The sequence below is a fragment of the Hydra vulgaris genome, chromosome 11 (genome assembly GCF_038396675.1).
Source record: "Hydra vulgaris chromosome 11, alternate assembly HydraT2T_AEP".
Classification (NCBI taxonomy): domain Eukaryota; kingdom Metazoa; phylum Cnidaria; class Hydrozoa; order Anthoathecata; family Hydridae; genus Hydra; species Hydra vulgaris.
Window position 1 is genome coordinate 34670226 of NC_088930.1, and position 16146 is coordinate 34686371.

At 28.1% G+C, this 16146-nt stretch overlaps 1 protein-coding gene across 8 annotated transcripts in view; it reads left to right on the forward strand.

Annotated features, from left to right (window-relative positions):
• Positions 1-16146, forward strand: part of LOC136087601 (uncharacterized) — a 41902-nt gene that overhangs the window by 20011 nt on the left and 5745 nt on the right. The window contains exons 4-7 of one of the 8 annotated variants that reach the window (XR_010641924.1): positions 61-200; positions 753-990; positions 1173-1335; positions 1564-1888. Coding sequence is in view for 3 of the 8 variants with exons in the window: in XM_065810879.1 (XP_065666951.1) it covers positions 75-200; positions 753-922 (296 nt within the window). In the remaining 5 variants the exon portion in view is untranslated. Of the gene's footprint in view, positions 1-60; positions 991-1172; positions 1336-1563; positions 1889-16146 lie in introns of those variants that run through there. The other 7 variants (XR_010641925.1, XR_010641921.1, XM_065810879.1 and 4 more) reach the window with 7 other exon arrangements.

A 16146-nucleotide genomic window follows, 5' to 3' on the forward strand; every position in this document is an offset into this window, starting at 1 on the left:
TTTGAAATCAATTTTGTTTGCAATTTTTTGGTTGAAATTTTTGCAATCAAAAAATTCTAGTTCTGAATCTTCAGATAGTGAACATTTGGTACCACTTCTTCCACCACCCCCACGTCGACAGTTGACATCCGCCACTTCTACAAATCGAATTGATAAACCTTCGCCAGCTAGTTCTAGCACAAGCATCACATTTGCAATTCGTAAGTTTTGCATTTAGAATAATATTTTGGCATATATATGTTGTTCTAACATATTTGCAAAAAGATTTTCTTTTAAACACCAAATGTGAAGTTTGAAAATAGACCATTTTTAAAAGTTACAAAATACTAATTTTTTATGGTTCCTGATGCTCTGATAAGTTGAGGGGGCTTTTTTTATGTTTTTATTTTGCAGCTTAACGTTTATGGTTCCACACTTGTGTGACTTATAATTTAGAAACGTTATATGTAATTGAGAGCAGTAAATTTGAAATTAAGAAAACATAATATGTAATTAAGAAACATAAGATGTAGTTGAGGGCAGTAAAGTTGTATTTACAAAACATAATATGTAATTAAGAAAACATAAGATGTAATTAAGAACAGTAAAGTTGTAAACAAGAAATAGGATATTGAAAATTTTGAGCCCAAATTCCCATTGTCTGGCTTCACCGACTTTAAGATGAAATATAATAGGTTTTATAACTACAAAGCACCTGAAATTTTATTCTTATATAGTATAACCTATAAATATAACTTATTGTTTTTGGATAGTTCCTGATTTAGTAAAACAAGTTGTTGCTGATCTTGTTAGACTATATTTTCACAGTGTGATTAAACAGTTGGAGGAAATTAAGTCAGAATTACGTGTGCAGCGCCAAAAGCAAGTGTATCTTGATTATAATACAAGGAAAATCTTCCAGAAAACTTTATATTTCAATTAAAAGAAATAGGTGAACTCTTCGAGTTGAATAGGATTTTTCTGGAAGATACTGAATGCCGATCAAATGCAGTAAGTCTTATATTATCATTATATAATATAGAGAATATAAAAATGTACATTTTTTTTAAATTAAGAACTTAAATTTGTATATTTTTTCCATTTCGAATTGACTTCATATATAATAACATTTATATTTTAGTAAAGTCATTTTCATAAGCAATAGCTAATGATAAATGTTTACTTCCTTATAGGTTACTTTTTTGTCTCTAATTGGAAAAAATTGTCTTGATGACTGTATAAGAATAGTTGCTAAGAAAATCTTAACAGCAAAACTATCAGTACTTTATAACTTTACAGGAAGAAAAGGAAAATTAGAGTTTGGTTGTCTCGTTGGGGTAAAAAGTGTGATATATGGTAAGCAAACTTATAAATAAAATTTTTTTGATAAAAAATGTTATGTATAAGATAAAACTTATATTCTTATCATCATCATTGTCGTAGTCATCATCATCATCATCATCATCATCATCATCATCATCATCATCATCATCATCATCATCATCATCATCATCATCATCATTATCATTGTTATAATCATCGTAAATATTATATTATAAATATTTGTATTATAATCTTTTTAAGAACCACAAAAATTTCTTTCCATCTGCCTATTATTGCACATTTTATTTTGCAAATGCAGTAAGGAAAGGCTATCCTACATCCACAGCTAGTCAACTAGACAAATTAATTTCCAAATGGCTGTCAGGGTCTATTGACAGAGATGGACTAAAAAAAGCTCGAGAAGAGAGTAGAAAAAGTCAATAAAATTTTTACTTTAATGACAAAAAGTTGTAGATTTTTTTTTAATCTGATTTATTTTAATCTTACTTGTAATTTTAATATATCAATTATGAAAAGTTGTATAGTTTTAATTTCTAAATAAATGGTTAATAAATATATGAGCGTATGAATATATTAATTATACTATTTAGGTAATAATTATATTTAACCTAATACATGAATTATTATTTATTACTAATAATATTAGTCATAATTAAATTAAAGATAAATTATTTAAACAAGGCAGTGAATAATTTCAATCATTATAATATACAGCTCCAGTCTAATTTATTTAAATAAGACAGTGAATATTTTCTAAAATTTATTATAAAAGTATAATAAAGTAGTATATAAAATTATAAAATTAAAAAACTAAAAAGTTTATAAAGTTTTATATACTTTATATACGTATTATTATAATCTATATTGTTATAATGATTTAATAATCATTATGATAGCTATAATTTAATAATGACCGTACATTAATGTAATGCCAATTTGCTTTTGAATATCACAATAGCTATTGTTAATCGTATTTATGCGATTTAACAATAGCTATTAATCGTATTTATAAATATTCAATAACTTGCCATTATTCTCCAATATTATGCCAAGGTCTGGCCGGTGTTGAACATTTGCTGAGCAATATTGGACCGTTATTAGCCATTTCAAACCCTTATTGGCCCAATATTGGAGCCATGATTTATCTAGTAATCTGCCGATATTTGCCCAATAAAGGCCCAATTTGCGCTTCCCAATATTTTCCCAATGTTTGCGGCCAATATTGGCCCAATATAGTAGCCGATAATTGCCCAATAATGGCCCAAGGAAGTTGTGCTATCTGGGATATATGTAATAGGTTATAAAAATTTAAATATATCATCAATAGATAGAATAAGATTTTTGTTCCAAAGATATCCTAGTGAACACGGAACATAAAAAGACATTTTTTGAACGTGTTGGACGTATTGATGGTGCTCGAAATGTAATTGCAGAAAAAGGTTTTTTAAACTTTGTGGTGCAAATTGGTTTATATACAAAAAATTTATTTCTAAGTATATGTTTATTATTTAGGCTTAGAGAAAATAGGTCTTTAAAGACGCATTAAGTTAAATTGTTTTTCCACATGTTAATAAAGCATAAAACGTTATAAACAATAATTTCGTAAATGATAACTATTTTCATCTCCTTAAATAATGGTTTGGAATAAGTAAAACAATCCGCAAAACTAATGAAGTGGATTGCATGCTGTTAACGGCGATAAAGGCATTTTAACTTTTTTTCGGTGCTTCCTCAAACTATGTTGGCATAATTTATATGGGTGTGAATAAATAAGCAATTAAGTTGGGTTAAGGCTTTTTTTTTTTAGATATGATCTGGATTTTTTAATAGACTCCATTACTTTTAGATATTTTTGAGCAAATATGTGACGCATCTGACCAAAACCAGTCGGATGTCGCGTTATGTTATATTGAGAAAACCATCAAAACATCTCAAAAATTCAATTTTTATCATTATTTATTTTTTTGCATAATTGTTTATATAATTATGTAAACAATTATGCAAAAAAATAATTTTTGAGATGTTTTGATGGTTTTCTCAATATAACATAACGCGACATCCGACTGGTTTTGGTCAGATGCGTCACATACAGTTAGCATGCGGTTTCCATGCAATATTCTCATCGAAAACCACTCCTAAAAATTTAGTAACAAAATCTCTTTTTATTTCAACTTTATCAATAAATATTTTGGGCAAATTTTGGGGTATATTGCGTTTTTTAGAGAGCGAATGAAAAAGAATCCATTTGTTTTTATTAATGTTAAAAGGTAATTTTTTGCATTTGAATCAATTAGATATGTTTTTAAATCGGCAAACATAATATTCATTAAGTTTGAGGCTTTATGTAAGTCATATATATTAGGACTAAAAGTGGCCCCAAGATAGAACCTTAAGAAACACTGAAGAAAATACTTAGAGGATGTCTTTAATTATTATTGAAAACAAGTTGTTTGTGGTTTGATAAGTAATTTCGAAGGCATTTTATAGTTATATAGTTTATTCCGTAGTATTTCAGTTTTTCGAGCAGGATTTCACGGTTGACAGTATTGAAAGCTTTCGAAAAGTCAATAAAAACACCTAATGTAAATTGAGATCTTTGAAAGGAACTTGAGATTTTTCTTACAAATTGGATGATTGCATGTTCTGTAAAATGTTTTTTTTAAAAACCAAGTTGATTATTATATAAAAAAAACTATTGAAAACAAGATAATTGTATACTCTATTGTACATAATACGCTCTAAGAATTTTAAAAAAGTAGAAAGGATAGATATAGGGCGATATTGTAATAGTCCCCTTCTTTTAAAATTTGAATATTTTTTTGTAATTTTTAGTTGTTCAAGAAAAATTCCTTGTTAAACAGCTGATTCATAAACTTTAAAAAAAATATCTTTAAGATGATCAAAGCACTCGATAATTACGTCATCACAAACTCCATCAGCTTCGATAACTTTTTTTGTTTAGCTATTTGAAAGCAATTTTGAATTCATCAAAAGATAATACTGAGTATATTTCCTTGGTACAGTTGCAATCGTCCATTGGTGCTAAGAAGTCTATTGTACTAAGAAATTATTAAAGTCGGCCGGGGTAAAGAAAACGTTATTTGCTAATTTAGGATCGATTTCGATAATGAGTTTACTAAATTTGTCAGATATAACTTTTGATTCATGAATACATGTTATCAACTGTGATCATCTGGGGGAGGGAACCTTAGCATGTTTTTTGATTGCCAGTAATTTCTTTTACTACTTGCCAAGGGCGATTAGAGTTGTTTTTAAATTTGTCTAATATTTTAGGTCGATAATTTTTCTTAAGCTTTTACGAATTTTTTTTTTTTTGAACAAATATTTATAATCTTTGTATATTTCTCATTTTCAGATGATTTCGTTTTAAGATATTTTATGTTCAACTTCTGTTTATCTTTGATCAATTTTTGAATCTCTTAGTAACTTAAGGGTTATTTATACTTTTTATTTTAACTCTTTTTTCAATAATAATACGGCGTAAAATGTTTTAAAGAAGGTCTGTCAACATCCCCTTTGAAATTAATATGATCTAAGTCCAAAAGAGATAACTTCTTATTTAAAAAGGTTCATATTAGTAAGATTTAAATCACGAAAAATCACGAATAAGTATTACTTCAGAATTATATTAATCAAAGCGTTTGAGTTAAGTGTCAGAAATTTGAAAATATGGGAAATGGTCGGAGTTGTCAGATTTTAAAATGCCTTTTTGATTGTCATTGTTAAAGATATCAGTTGATATGATATTGTCAATTAGAGACGTTGAGTTTTTTGTTACCCTTATTAGACGATTAATCAAAGGAACAGCTCCAGCTTCAAATATTGAGTTGCAGAAAATTTTCACTTATTATATGTAAGGCTATTCATATTAAGATCTCCAAACATTTTTTGTTTTCTGCTAAGCCTTTCTTAAAGATATTTTTTTCCAAAAAAATGCTAACTCAACGTAGTTAAGGCAAAATAATAAAACTTAAATCAAAATTTTAAAAAATCCTTAACTTCTATAGGGTTTTGCTCAGTCGATTTGTTTTAAACTGTTTTAAATAAGGTTTAAAATTAATTTGGACATGATTGTTGATCAAAAGAGCTTTACAAAGTGATTGTCAGAAAGTTTCCTAAAAAACATGTTTTTTCACTCATAGTTATAAGGTTCATTGCTTAATAAGTAAAAGTAACAAAAAAAAATTTTAATTTAAAAAATTAAAATAACAAAAAAATTTTATGTTGGTTGTATTAGCCCATGTTTTTCTATTTCATTGAGAAATATTCTATTGTCTAAATATCTTTGCAATAGTTAAAATAATTCCAACACCGAGCAAATTTGCTCGGACTTTAAAGTCTACTTAAAAATACCGCTCAAGAACTTGAAATTTCAACGGCCTGGAAATTAAAGTTTAGTTAGGATTCCATAATATACCATAGTTTATATTAAATTATTCAACATAAAATCTTGATAGGCGTATTACATTTTAAATAAATAAAATAAAAAGATTGCTGTCAGTACAAAGTAAGATTTTTGGTCTTTTCCTTTTAAACAATCTAATTGTTCTTTTAGACCAGATATTTATCGGAAGTATGTTAATTGTTTAAATCAGAGTTGTTAGTCCTTGGCCTTGGTCTTGGCCTTGTCTTAAGGTCAAAAATTGAGGCCTTGGCCTTGAAACTGTTGGCCTTGGCCTTGAAAATTTTGGCCTTGGCCTTGATTGTTTTGGCCTTAGCCTTAAAAAATAATACATGTTTTCTTATTGATTTTGTTGAATTCTGCGTATAACCTTGGTCTATTTTTACAAAATGTGGTTTTATTGCTGCTTACAGTTTTGGTAATAATTGGCCTTAACGTAAGGCAAAAATTGAAGTCTTTGGCCTTGAAAATGTTTGTGTAGGTAGAAACTCCTAATTGTGGCCTTGACCTTAAAACTCTTGGCTTTGGCCTTGTAATTTTTGGCCTTGGTCTTAGTCTTAGCAATTTCATAAGAAGCACCTAACCACTATGACCAGGTTTGTGCTCCCACCGTCAGGTGGTCGAAAGCAGGTGCTTAATAATATATATTTTTAGATGTTTTCTATATAACTTTAAAAGTTAAACATTTGCAGATTGTGAAAAAACATTTTTTTAAACGACGAAAATAAATAATGTAGGTAATGTTAGATAATTATGGAAAAATTTAGAGTGAGTACCGACACTATATTGATTATTTCTAAAGTCAAATTTTAAGCTTATTTTAAATTACGTGGTAATTTCCAAATGGGGAATCACTTATTTTGCGTTGACTTTAAAATCCCTCACAGCTACAAGGTGTGAAAGCAGAATTGATGCCATAAAAGTTCTGCGTTTTAGTTCAATGATATAGATCTTTCAAAAATAAACGAAATGCATCAGCAAGTTAATAATTATTTAAAAGTGCGCAGATCAGTTTCGAAACCATTTTGGCTGAAAAAATTAGTAATTTTAGACCGCGCAAAAAAGGCACTATTTTATTACGAAAGCACTAATGAAATAATTAATCATCCGGAATGCCACTATAAAATCGATTATTGACTTTCAATTTTAGAACCTTTTGAGCTTTTAAACGCACAAAACGAAAGTTTTAATTTTTTTAAATAATTATAATTCTTTGATATCGGTTGATCGAAAGATAAAAATGAAGTATCATGCAGTTTTATAAATAAAACTGCCTGACCTTACAAAAAAAAAAAATCTATGCATGAGAATTGTGAGATAAAATTGAAAATCTAGCACCATAGCAACAATCTAGAACCATAGCAACGATCTAGCACCATATAATACAGAAACAAAAGATACGAATGCATCAACTGTTCTTGATTATTTATTTTCACATGACTTCTATAATCATTTTCCAAGTATTATGGCAGCAAGAATATTAACTGAAAACTCTAAAGAATATTTTACTGTAACCTCTAAAGAAATATCGTTCTCAAAACTTAATTTTACTCATAAATTAAAGAAGATCAATTATACCCCTTAAGAGGGTTTTAAATTGTCTTTCCAGGGGCCTGGAAAGACAATTTAAAATCTGAGTTTTTTCAATTTTTTGAAGTTAAATAATAGTTTTCAAATGGATTTAAAAATCCATCTAAAAATTATTTTTAAATGAAAAATTTTATCATATTTGAGGTTATTTACATACATTTATAATATGAAGTTATTTAGATTCATTTAAAGTTTTATTATGTTTTGATTGTCGACATACATAGGGGCGGTAAATAACGTCTGGTTACTAAAAATCCGGATTAACTTGAACTGACTTTTAAATGTTACAACTTTTTTTCTCGTGTTTATTTTGAAGCTTATTTAATTTTCTATAACTTGTTTTTAGCTAATTTATAAGAAATAAGAAAAAAATGGTGTCTATGCAAGAAGAGATACGAAAACGGATTTTAAAGTTTTATTTTGAATAATAAAGTGTTAAATAAAGTGTTTACGATAGATCACTTTAATGATGAACAAATTTCAAGGTGCACTGTTTATGATAAAATCGAACAAGCTGAAAATGACTTTGAACATAAAAGTGCGACGAAGTGGTTGTAAGACCAAAATCACGACCCCAGGTAATAATTCGTCGGAAAACTATGTTTGTTCACAGTGACCGGGTTTCAATGAGTCAAGCCGGTCAAAAAATTGAATGCAGTTGTTCTCATACACATAAAACCTTTGCACTTTTTACGCAGACATCGAAACTTATACAAAAAATAGTATACATGAGCTAGAATGAGTGAATCAAGACCGGCATTAATTCTTTTTATCGCGATTTTCAGGGAAAACTGCGATTAGAACGATCAATGCCGGACACCCTAGACAAGAAGTCTTAATTCATGCTGGAAAAATCATCTACTACTTCTTGCTGGAAAAATCATCTACTACTGCATCTACTATTCTAGTGACAGAGACAAGAGTGTTATGGAGCCCCATAACATCAAAATTGTCAATAAAGTTGACGAGCAGTACCAGAGTGTCGCCCAATCGAAGACTTTTAGGCTAATTTAAAAGGCAAAGTGTATGAGGCAAAAGACGTACCAGAATAAACCAGAATAAAATTTTGTCAGAAAAAAATTGACCTTGTATTTTCCAGAATAAAGTTTTGTCAGAAAAAAATTGACCTTGTATTTTCATCCTTAATGCTTTATTTTAGAGGTTTTCAGTTGAAGTTTTTTTGTTTTTTTTTTGTCCCTTCAGATTTTTTTAACAACTCCTTCCGGCAGGTTCACATAAAAAAGAAACTGTTGAAAACGAATTAAAAATTCAAACCTTTTTCTATTTTTTGACCTTTTTTCTAAAAGTTTAAAACCTTTAAAAAGTTTATGTGGTCGTATCTCTTGAGTGCAAAAATATATTTTGATAAACTTTGAAACCTAGTTATGATTTATATTTGGATTCTAGATAAGAACTTTTTATTTCAAAAATTAGTTATTTTTAACCAAGAAATGCAAGGGAGATTTTTTTGATGTATTTCTGCTCCAGTTTGCAAATCACTTAATTTGTCAAATCAAAGATATTTTTATTTAGAGACTAATTACATATGACAAAAATTTAAACAATTTTAGTCTCAATAAATTACCTCAACCGTCTGATAATTTTTTTAAATTAAGCAATTTTTTAGAATATTGATTTATAAAATTAAAATAGTTATAGAAAATACTAAACATAAACGTCTTGATTCAAAATGAGTCTGTAAAAAGAAAAATTTTATTCAGAAAATAGGAGGTGAGTTTATTTTTGTTGTCTATTTTTGGAAAATAATAGTGTTTTGCTTCATCTGATCAAAGAATTTGTGGACCCTGAATTCAGTCTAAAATTCTGAAAGTCTTAAATTCTCAACCGTCTAGAATTTTTGGAGGCTGCATGTCAAAATTATTTTTAAAACAGAAAGTTAAAGCTATCAGTTGTATCAGTTATAAAGCTGTGGAGACTTTTTAGGTAAGCGGTTGTCATCAATTAAAAAAATTTGGAAGCAATAAACTAGTAGATGTTGACTGCTATTATCTTGTTTGGTGACTAGAGCAGTGTACTAAAAGTAGTAGTACACATTATCTTTTTGATTCACTTATGTAGAATCCGAGAAGCTTACATTATCAAAAAGAAATTCATTTGCTCAGAACGCTGTCAAATTTTTGCTCCTGGTATTTGTCATCGTTGCAACAAAAAAACAACTGTTTAAAATCCCTATGCCTTAACTATATAAATTAAAATATCAATGACAAAGTTGTTTCTTGTACGCTAAACATCAATGACAAAGTTGTTTTACTAAAATAAATATCTGTTGTTGGTGATAGTAAAAGTATAAAACTTGCATCAGAAAAACTCTCTTCCACTTAAAGTATAAAGAGATTGATCATCTATAAGAAATAAAAAAAGTTAAACAATCATGAATATGATGATAAACCATGATATTTCATATTGTGCAGTGTTAGTAATAATAAAGGAGATAAGAAATGATGTTGGAAGGTCTGGAATACAGGAACATACCAATGCTGTAGTTACAAACTGGTCAAGCTATTTAAACAGGTTTTATGATATGCTAAATAAGTCAACTAAATAACGATAAAAACTTTTTTGAAAAAGATATTGTTTATTGTAATGACCTATCTATGCTTGTAACTGAAGTTTGTTCCAGAAAATTAAGTCTTTTAATTCCTTTGTTCGTGTTGAAAGTCGTGAATTTCTCTGATCGGCATTAGATTTACAACAAAGGAACCAGAAGTACACCGGGATCAACAAAGTGATCATACTAGGCATTGTTCAAAACGAAGAGGAGAATCATCACAGTCTGAAAACACTTTTTCAACTCCTTCAAACCAATTAGTTTTAATTTACTTTGGCCTCTAACCTCAAACTCATCAAAATCATCCTTGGATTATCTATAAGTACCTTATTTCCTTGTCTTTACTTAATATTCAATGTAAATTTTAAACAAGCAATAACTATAATTTATTTTCTAAAATATAATGCCGCGGTGGAAAAACTTGTGCTGCTATTGTGAAGGGTCAAAAAACGAGGACAAAGGACTTTTGGATCACTAGCAGATAAATTTGGAAAATAGCAGTTTAATAACAAAAATTGTATACAGATGCAATTTTATAAAAAATGTTTCTAACTCATACCTCTTAGATGCAAAGTTGACTTTATATCTAAAGGAAATTGTTAGTGTAAACTCCGCCACTTAAATATCATACTTATGAACACTGTGTTAGTAAAATTACTGATCACCTCTGTCACTAATAAAATCTGAAAAACATTCCTAATAAAAATACTGTTTTCATGCATGGCTATAATGGTAATGGTTTTGGTGGACAAAGCTGAACCAAAGTTTTAAGATCTTGAAACAAAATGACACTATTCTCCAATTGAATATCTGGAATGTATTGAAACCATGAGGAGGTATACAAAAAATGTCTAAGAGGTATAATTTAAAACGTCATAAGCAATTGAAGTATTGCGAATAAAAGATGAAAGTTTAAAAAATTCGTAAACAATATTTAGAGTTAGTTTGCTGTTATTTTTTTACGTTGTGCTTTTTGAACGACTAATAATAAATTTCTAGATTAGAATTGAATTAATAAATGTTTAAATTAGAATTGGTAGTATTTTTGCCGTATTTAAAAAAAGGTATTTTATATCTCTTTATTTAGAATATTGCAATTTGTTTTTAAATCCAGCAAAAATACTACAACACAAAATAAAATCCTGGAGAGATATAATAAGTTCCTTGCCGAAAAAACTTTCTTTAAGAACGTAACAAATCTATAGCTAAATGGGGAAGCAAAAGGTAAGGTTCAACCAACTAGTAGAGATTGTTTAAAACTTTGATATTTTGACTTTGATACCTAGTGTCGAGGTATTCAAAAAACGATTACTTTAGGGAGACAGAGTGATTTTACGGGGTAAGTATTCCCCCCCCCCCCTCCCACCTTAAAAGAAGTTAATGCTTAAGTTAAAGTTGGTTTTTTTACGAATTTAGTCGGCCATTCGGGTATTCGGCACCATTTAGTCTGGCAAATTTTACTTTTGAGAACCTTTTTTTTTTTTTCGAAGCCAGTCGGTACTTTTTAAAGATTCACCCCCTCCCCCCTTATTTTATTTGTAGAATCCCCTCTGTACGTAGATCATGATTTTTGTTGTGATTACTACTACTTGATAGTTAAAACAGTTGTTAAAAACTTATCCAGTCAATTTTTTAAGAGAGTAATACATTTTAATTACAGCCTACAAAGGTAAAAAATGACTTTTCCTTTTTCAACGAAAAGGCGCCTTTTTTTTTTTTTTTTTAATTATTTTAGTTTACAAAGTCAGTCGTTATACAATAAAATAAACTATTAAAATACTTTTACAAATATATAAATATAGCAAGCTAAAAATATAAACTAGGTTTCCGAAAGAAGATCACAAGGATCTTGTCATCGGGACCTTATAAAATATAATAGAATATATAGTTTTTTACATCTTTAATATTTTTTCATTTACAATAATTGTGAAGTGCAAGGTATTATGAAGAATACATATATATTAATCTTTTACACGAGTTCAACTGTAAACAATATAAACTAGCAAAATATTGTGAACAATATAAAATACAAAACGTGAGAGAGAAAAAAAAAAAAAAAAGTTCACAAGTTAAGTTAAAATAACAAGAAATTAAATTTTTTCAAGTGATTAGTAATATTGTAAAATGTTATCTTGAGAACAAAATTTTTGCTTTGTTTTTAAAAAGATGAAGAGAATTAGTTAGATCAAAATCAAAATTTGGCAAAACAAGTTTATTCCACAGGTGTACGATAGGCAAGACAGAATTGATTAAAATTTGTGTGACAAAAAGGTTTTTCTAAAAAATTTATATTTCTAAGTTCGTATTTGTTGGTTGGTTTTAAAATGAAGAGATCTTTAAAGACTGGAGGAGATAGATTGTTTTTCCACATATAAACAAAACATAAAATTTTCAAGACGTTGAGTTCACATATATTTAAAATTCTCATTTCAATAAAACAAGGTTTACAATGAGAAAAACGATCAGCAAAGTTAATTATGCGAATTGCCCGTTTCTGACAGCGATAAAGACGTTGTAGTTTACTTTTTTCAGTACTTCCCCAGGCAATATTTGCATAGTTTAAGTAACAATGAATAAATGAAAAATAGTGTTGTCTTAAATTTATCTTATTGAGATAATTTCGAGCTTTGTATAAAACTCCAATGTTTTTAGAGACTTTAGAGCATATATAATTAATGTGTTGATTCCAAGTAATGTTCTCATCGAGATAAACACCTAGAAATTTAGTGACGGGATCTCTTTTAATTTCACTATTGTCAATAAAGATATGAGGCAGTTTGAGGTTAAGGAATTTTTTTTCTTAAGCGAATGAAAAAGTGTCCATTTAGTTTTTTCGGTGTTTAGTGTTAGTTTATTAGATTTGAACCAGTGGGATAAATGTTCAAGTTCTTTATTTGCTGTAGCAAAAAGTTCGTTAATATCACTCTTAGAGACAAGTAAATTAGTATCATCTGCGAACATGATGCTCATCAAATTAGTTGCTTTATTTAGATCGTTTATATAGATTAAAAAAATGAGTGGTCCAAAGATTGAACCTTGTGGAACCCCGCATGTTATATTTAGACAATTGTTTTGATAGCTGTCATTACCAATAACAAATTGTTTTCTATTCGATAAGTAACTTTTGAACCACCTTAACACTTGTTTATTTATTCCATAGTATTTCAGTTTTTTAAGTAAAATGTGATGGTTGACCGTATCGAAGGCTTTCGATAGGTCAATAAAAATACCTAAAGTATATTTTGATTGTTCAAAAGATTTTGAGATTTCATTTACAATTTGGATGATGGCATGCTCCGTTGAGTTATCCTTTTTAAAACCAAACTGATTAGCGTATAGTAAGTTATTTTTGTCAAGATGTTTGTATACTCTGTTACACATAATTCTTTCTAAAACTTTCGAAAATATAGAAAGCACAGAGATGGGGCAATAGTTTGATTGCCCTCTTTATAAATAGGAGTCCTTTAGCAATTTTTAATTGCTCTAGAAAAATTCCTTGATTAATTGATGCGCTAAAAACTTTAAAGAGAACATCTTTTAATTGCTCGAAACAATCTATAATCACGTTTCCGTTTATTTCATCTGATCCACATGGTTTATTCTTTTTAATAGATTTGAATGTCCTTTCAAGTTCTTCAGTTGATAAATCAGAGGACAACTCATCAGAGCATACGCACTTATCCAATGGTAATAAGAAGTCACTAAATGAGACTTTGGTATTAGGGATCTTAATTGATAGTTTAGGACCTATTTCAGTAAAAAATTTATTAAATTCATGTGATATTGCGTTTGGTTCAAATATAACAGTGTTATCAATTTTAATCATTTGTGGTAGAAAACCTAAGCATGATTTTTTTTTCCCAGTAATTTCCTTCATTATTTCCCAAATGCGCTTTGTGTTATATTTAAATTTGTTAATTAATTCTGAATAATAATTTTTTTTTAACATTTTACGAAATTTCTCAAACAAATATTTATAATTTTTGTAAATTTTTTCGTTTGCAGTTGTTTTTGTTTTAAGAAAAGTTACATACAACTTTTGTTTGATTTTCGATGATTTTTTTAATCCCTTGGTAATCCAAGGAGAGTTCAAACTCTTAGGTTTTGCAATTATTTCGACAAAGGGAAAGTTAGCATCATATACCGAATAAAAAGTTTTGAAAAAAGTTTCATATATGTCATTTGCATTATCATTAATGTTTATTTAACTCCAATTTAGTAAAGATAGCTGGTCTTTGAATGAGTTAAAGTTATTCTGAATAAAAATTCGTTTCTTTATTACTTTTTTTTTGTCAATTTTTTTTTCTGTATAGGTGTTAATTGTAACGAAAATGGGGAAATGGTCTGTTATATCAGTTTTTAAAATACCTTTTTGCAAGTCATTATTAAAAATATCTGTTAAAATAATGTTATCAATTAGAGTCGCTGAGTTTTTTGTTACTCTTGTAGGTCGATTGATGAGAGGGATAGATCCTGTTTCAAAAGTTGCGTCATAAAAACATTTTACTTTGTAGTCATTATTATAAAGAAAACAATTTATATTAGAGTCCCCAAGTAAAGTATTTGTTTTCTTTTCCGCGTCGCCTTTTTTTTATTATTTGTTGTAAAAACATGCTTAGGTTTTCGCTCACGCCACCAGGTGGCCGGTAACAACAGCTAATCAATAGGTTTTTTGTTTTTTTGTTTTCGATTTCAATTGTTAAAACTTTTTTATCGCAGTCAGAAACGCTCAACTCGCTTTTGTTTTACCGCTGGAATAATTATACAACAAAGACTGTACTACAATTTTCGGCTTCGTTCTACGTCCATTTTATTATACCTCCTTGATCTTGCAAAGAGAAAATAAATAAGTTTTTGGAATCTATGCTTCACATAAAAATTATGTCCATGATGTATTCGTAAAGAAGATTTCACTTGGATGGAGCGATGGTTATTGAATAAAGTTCAGAAGTAAAAGATTTTATAACTAGATTTTTAAGAATATATTTAGATTGAAAAAGTACAATATTCTTTTTGAAACAAACTATAATATTTAAAATACTGTTTATGGCCTTTCATTTGTCTAAATTTGTTAGCGGAGATTCATCCTTGTTTTGTGTGTCAATGGAGCCAAAAAGAAAATTGCAGCCAATATTTATTTAAATAATAATATTTTTCAAAAAACCACGGTTATCAAGAAAAACAGAGACAGAAATAACCCTTAAATAATTCCCACTGCATCCCCTGGTTGAGGAAACTTAATTTTTGAAAAAAAATTCTTTATCTTTAATCCAAGCATATATGATAACTAGGTTTTAAATTCTATTTTAATATACTTTAGCATTTAAAAGATACAGCCACATAGAATTCGGGATCCCCTCATTTTTTGAAGATTTTAAAATATTATTTATTTTCTAAATATAAATTTAAAATATTTAAATAAAAAGTCAAAGAAAAAAATTAGTTTTTTTTTGACGGTTTCTATTTCATGTCAACCTACGAGAAAGATTAAAAAAATATGAAGTAAAAAATAACTACAGCTAAAAACCCGTTAATTGATAATTTTTTTGAATCGTAAATAGTTTTGGATTGTATATTGTCGTCAGTCAGTTATTTGGTAAGGTATTTCTGCTGAATTTTAATAAATAACGATTTAAATATTTTTGGTATGGTATTTCTATTAATTTTATACATAAAAATTATAAGTTGATATTAAAAGTCTACATTTTGACGTCATTATGAAATAATGTAAAAAAGTTGTATCCCTGATCAATCACATCCTCTTTTAATTTTCAAAAGCGTAAAAACTATAAATATTGCTATTATCACAAATAATAACTTTTGTTTCACGGTGATTTTTTTTGTCTTAAAAAGTCCCAAAGCTTTTTTTGAAGAAATACGAAATTTGGTCCAAAACGCCCGCAATTTTTTAATTTTTATGAAAAATTAAATTTATATTTAAAAAATTAAATTTATAAAAAAAAGTTATATAGATATTGAAATTCAATTTATATAAAAACTAGTACAAAAACTATTCAAAAAAATAATCAGCTGGATAGACTAAATGACGGTTTCCTTAACTATCAATGTTATTACTTATAAAGATAAATTTCATTTGGATCTCAAATTCCAGTTTACAACTATATCTCTAAATTACAGTTAAATAGTAGTTTTAAGCAAAATAGACATAAAAATCACTGTTTTTTTAATGAAATACATATATATTTACAACATTAGTCATCAGAAGGTATATGTTGTAAAC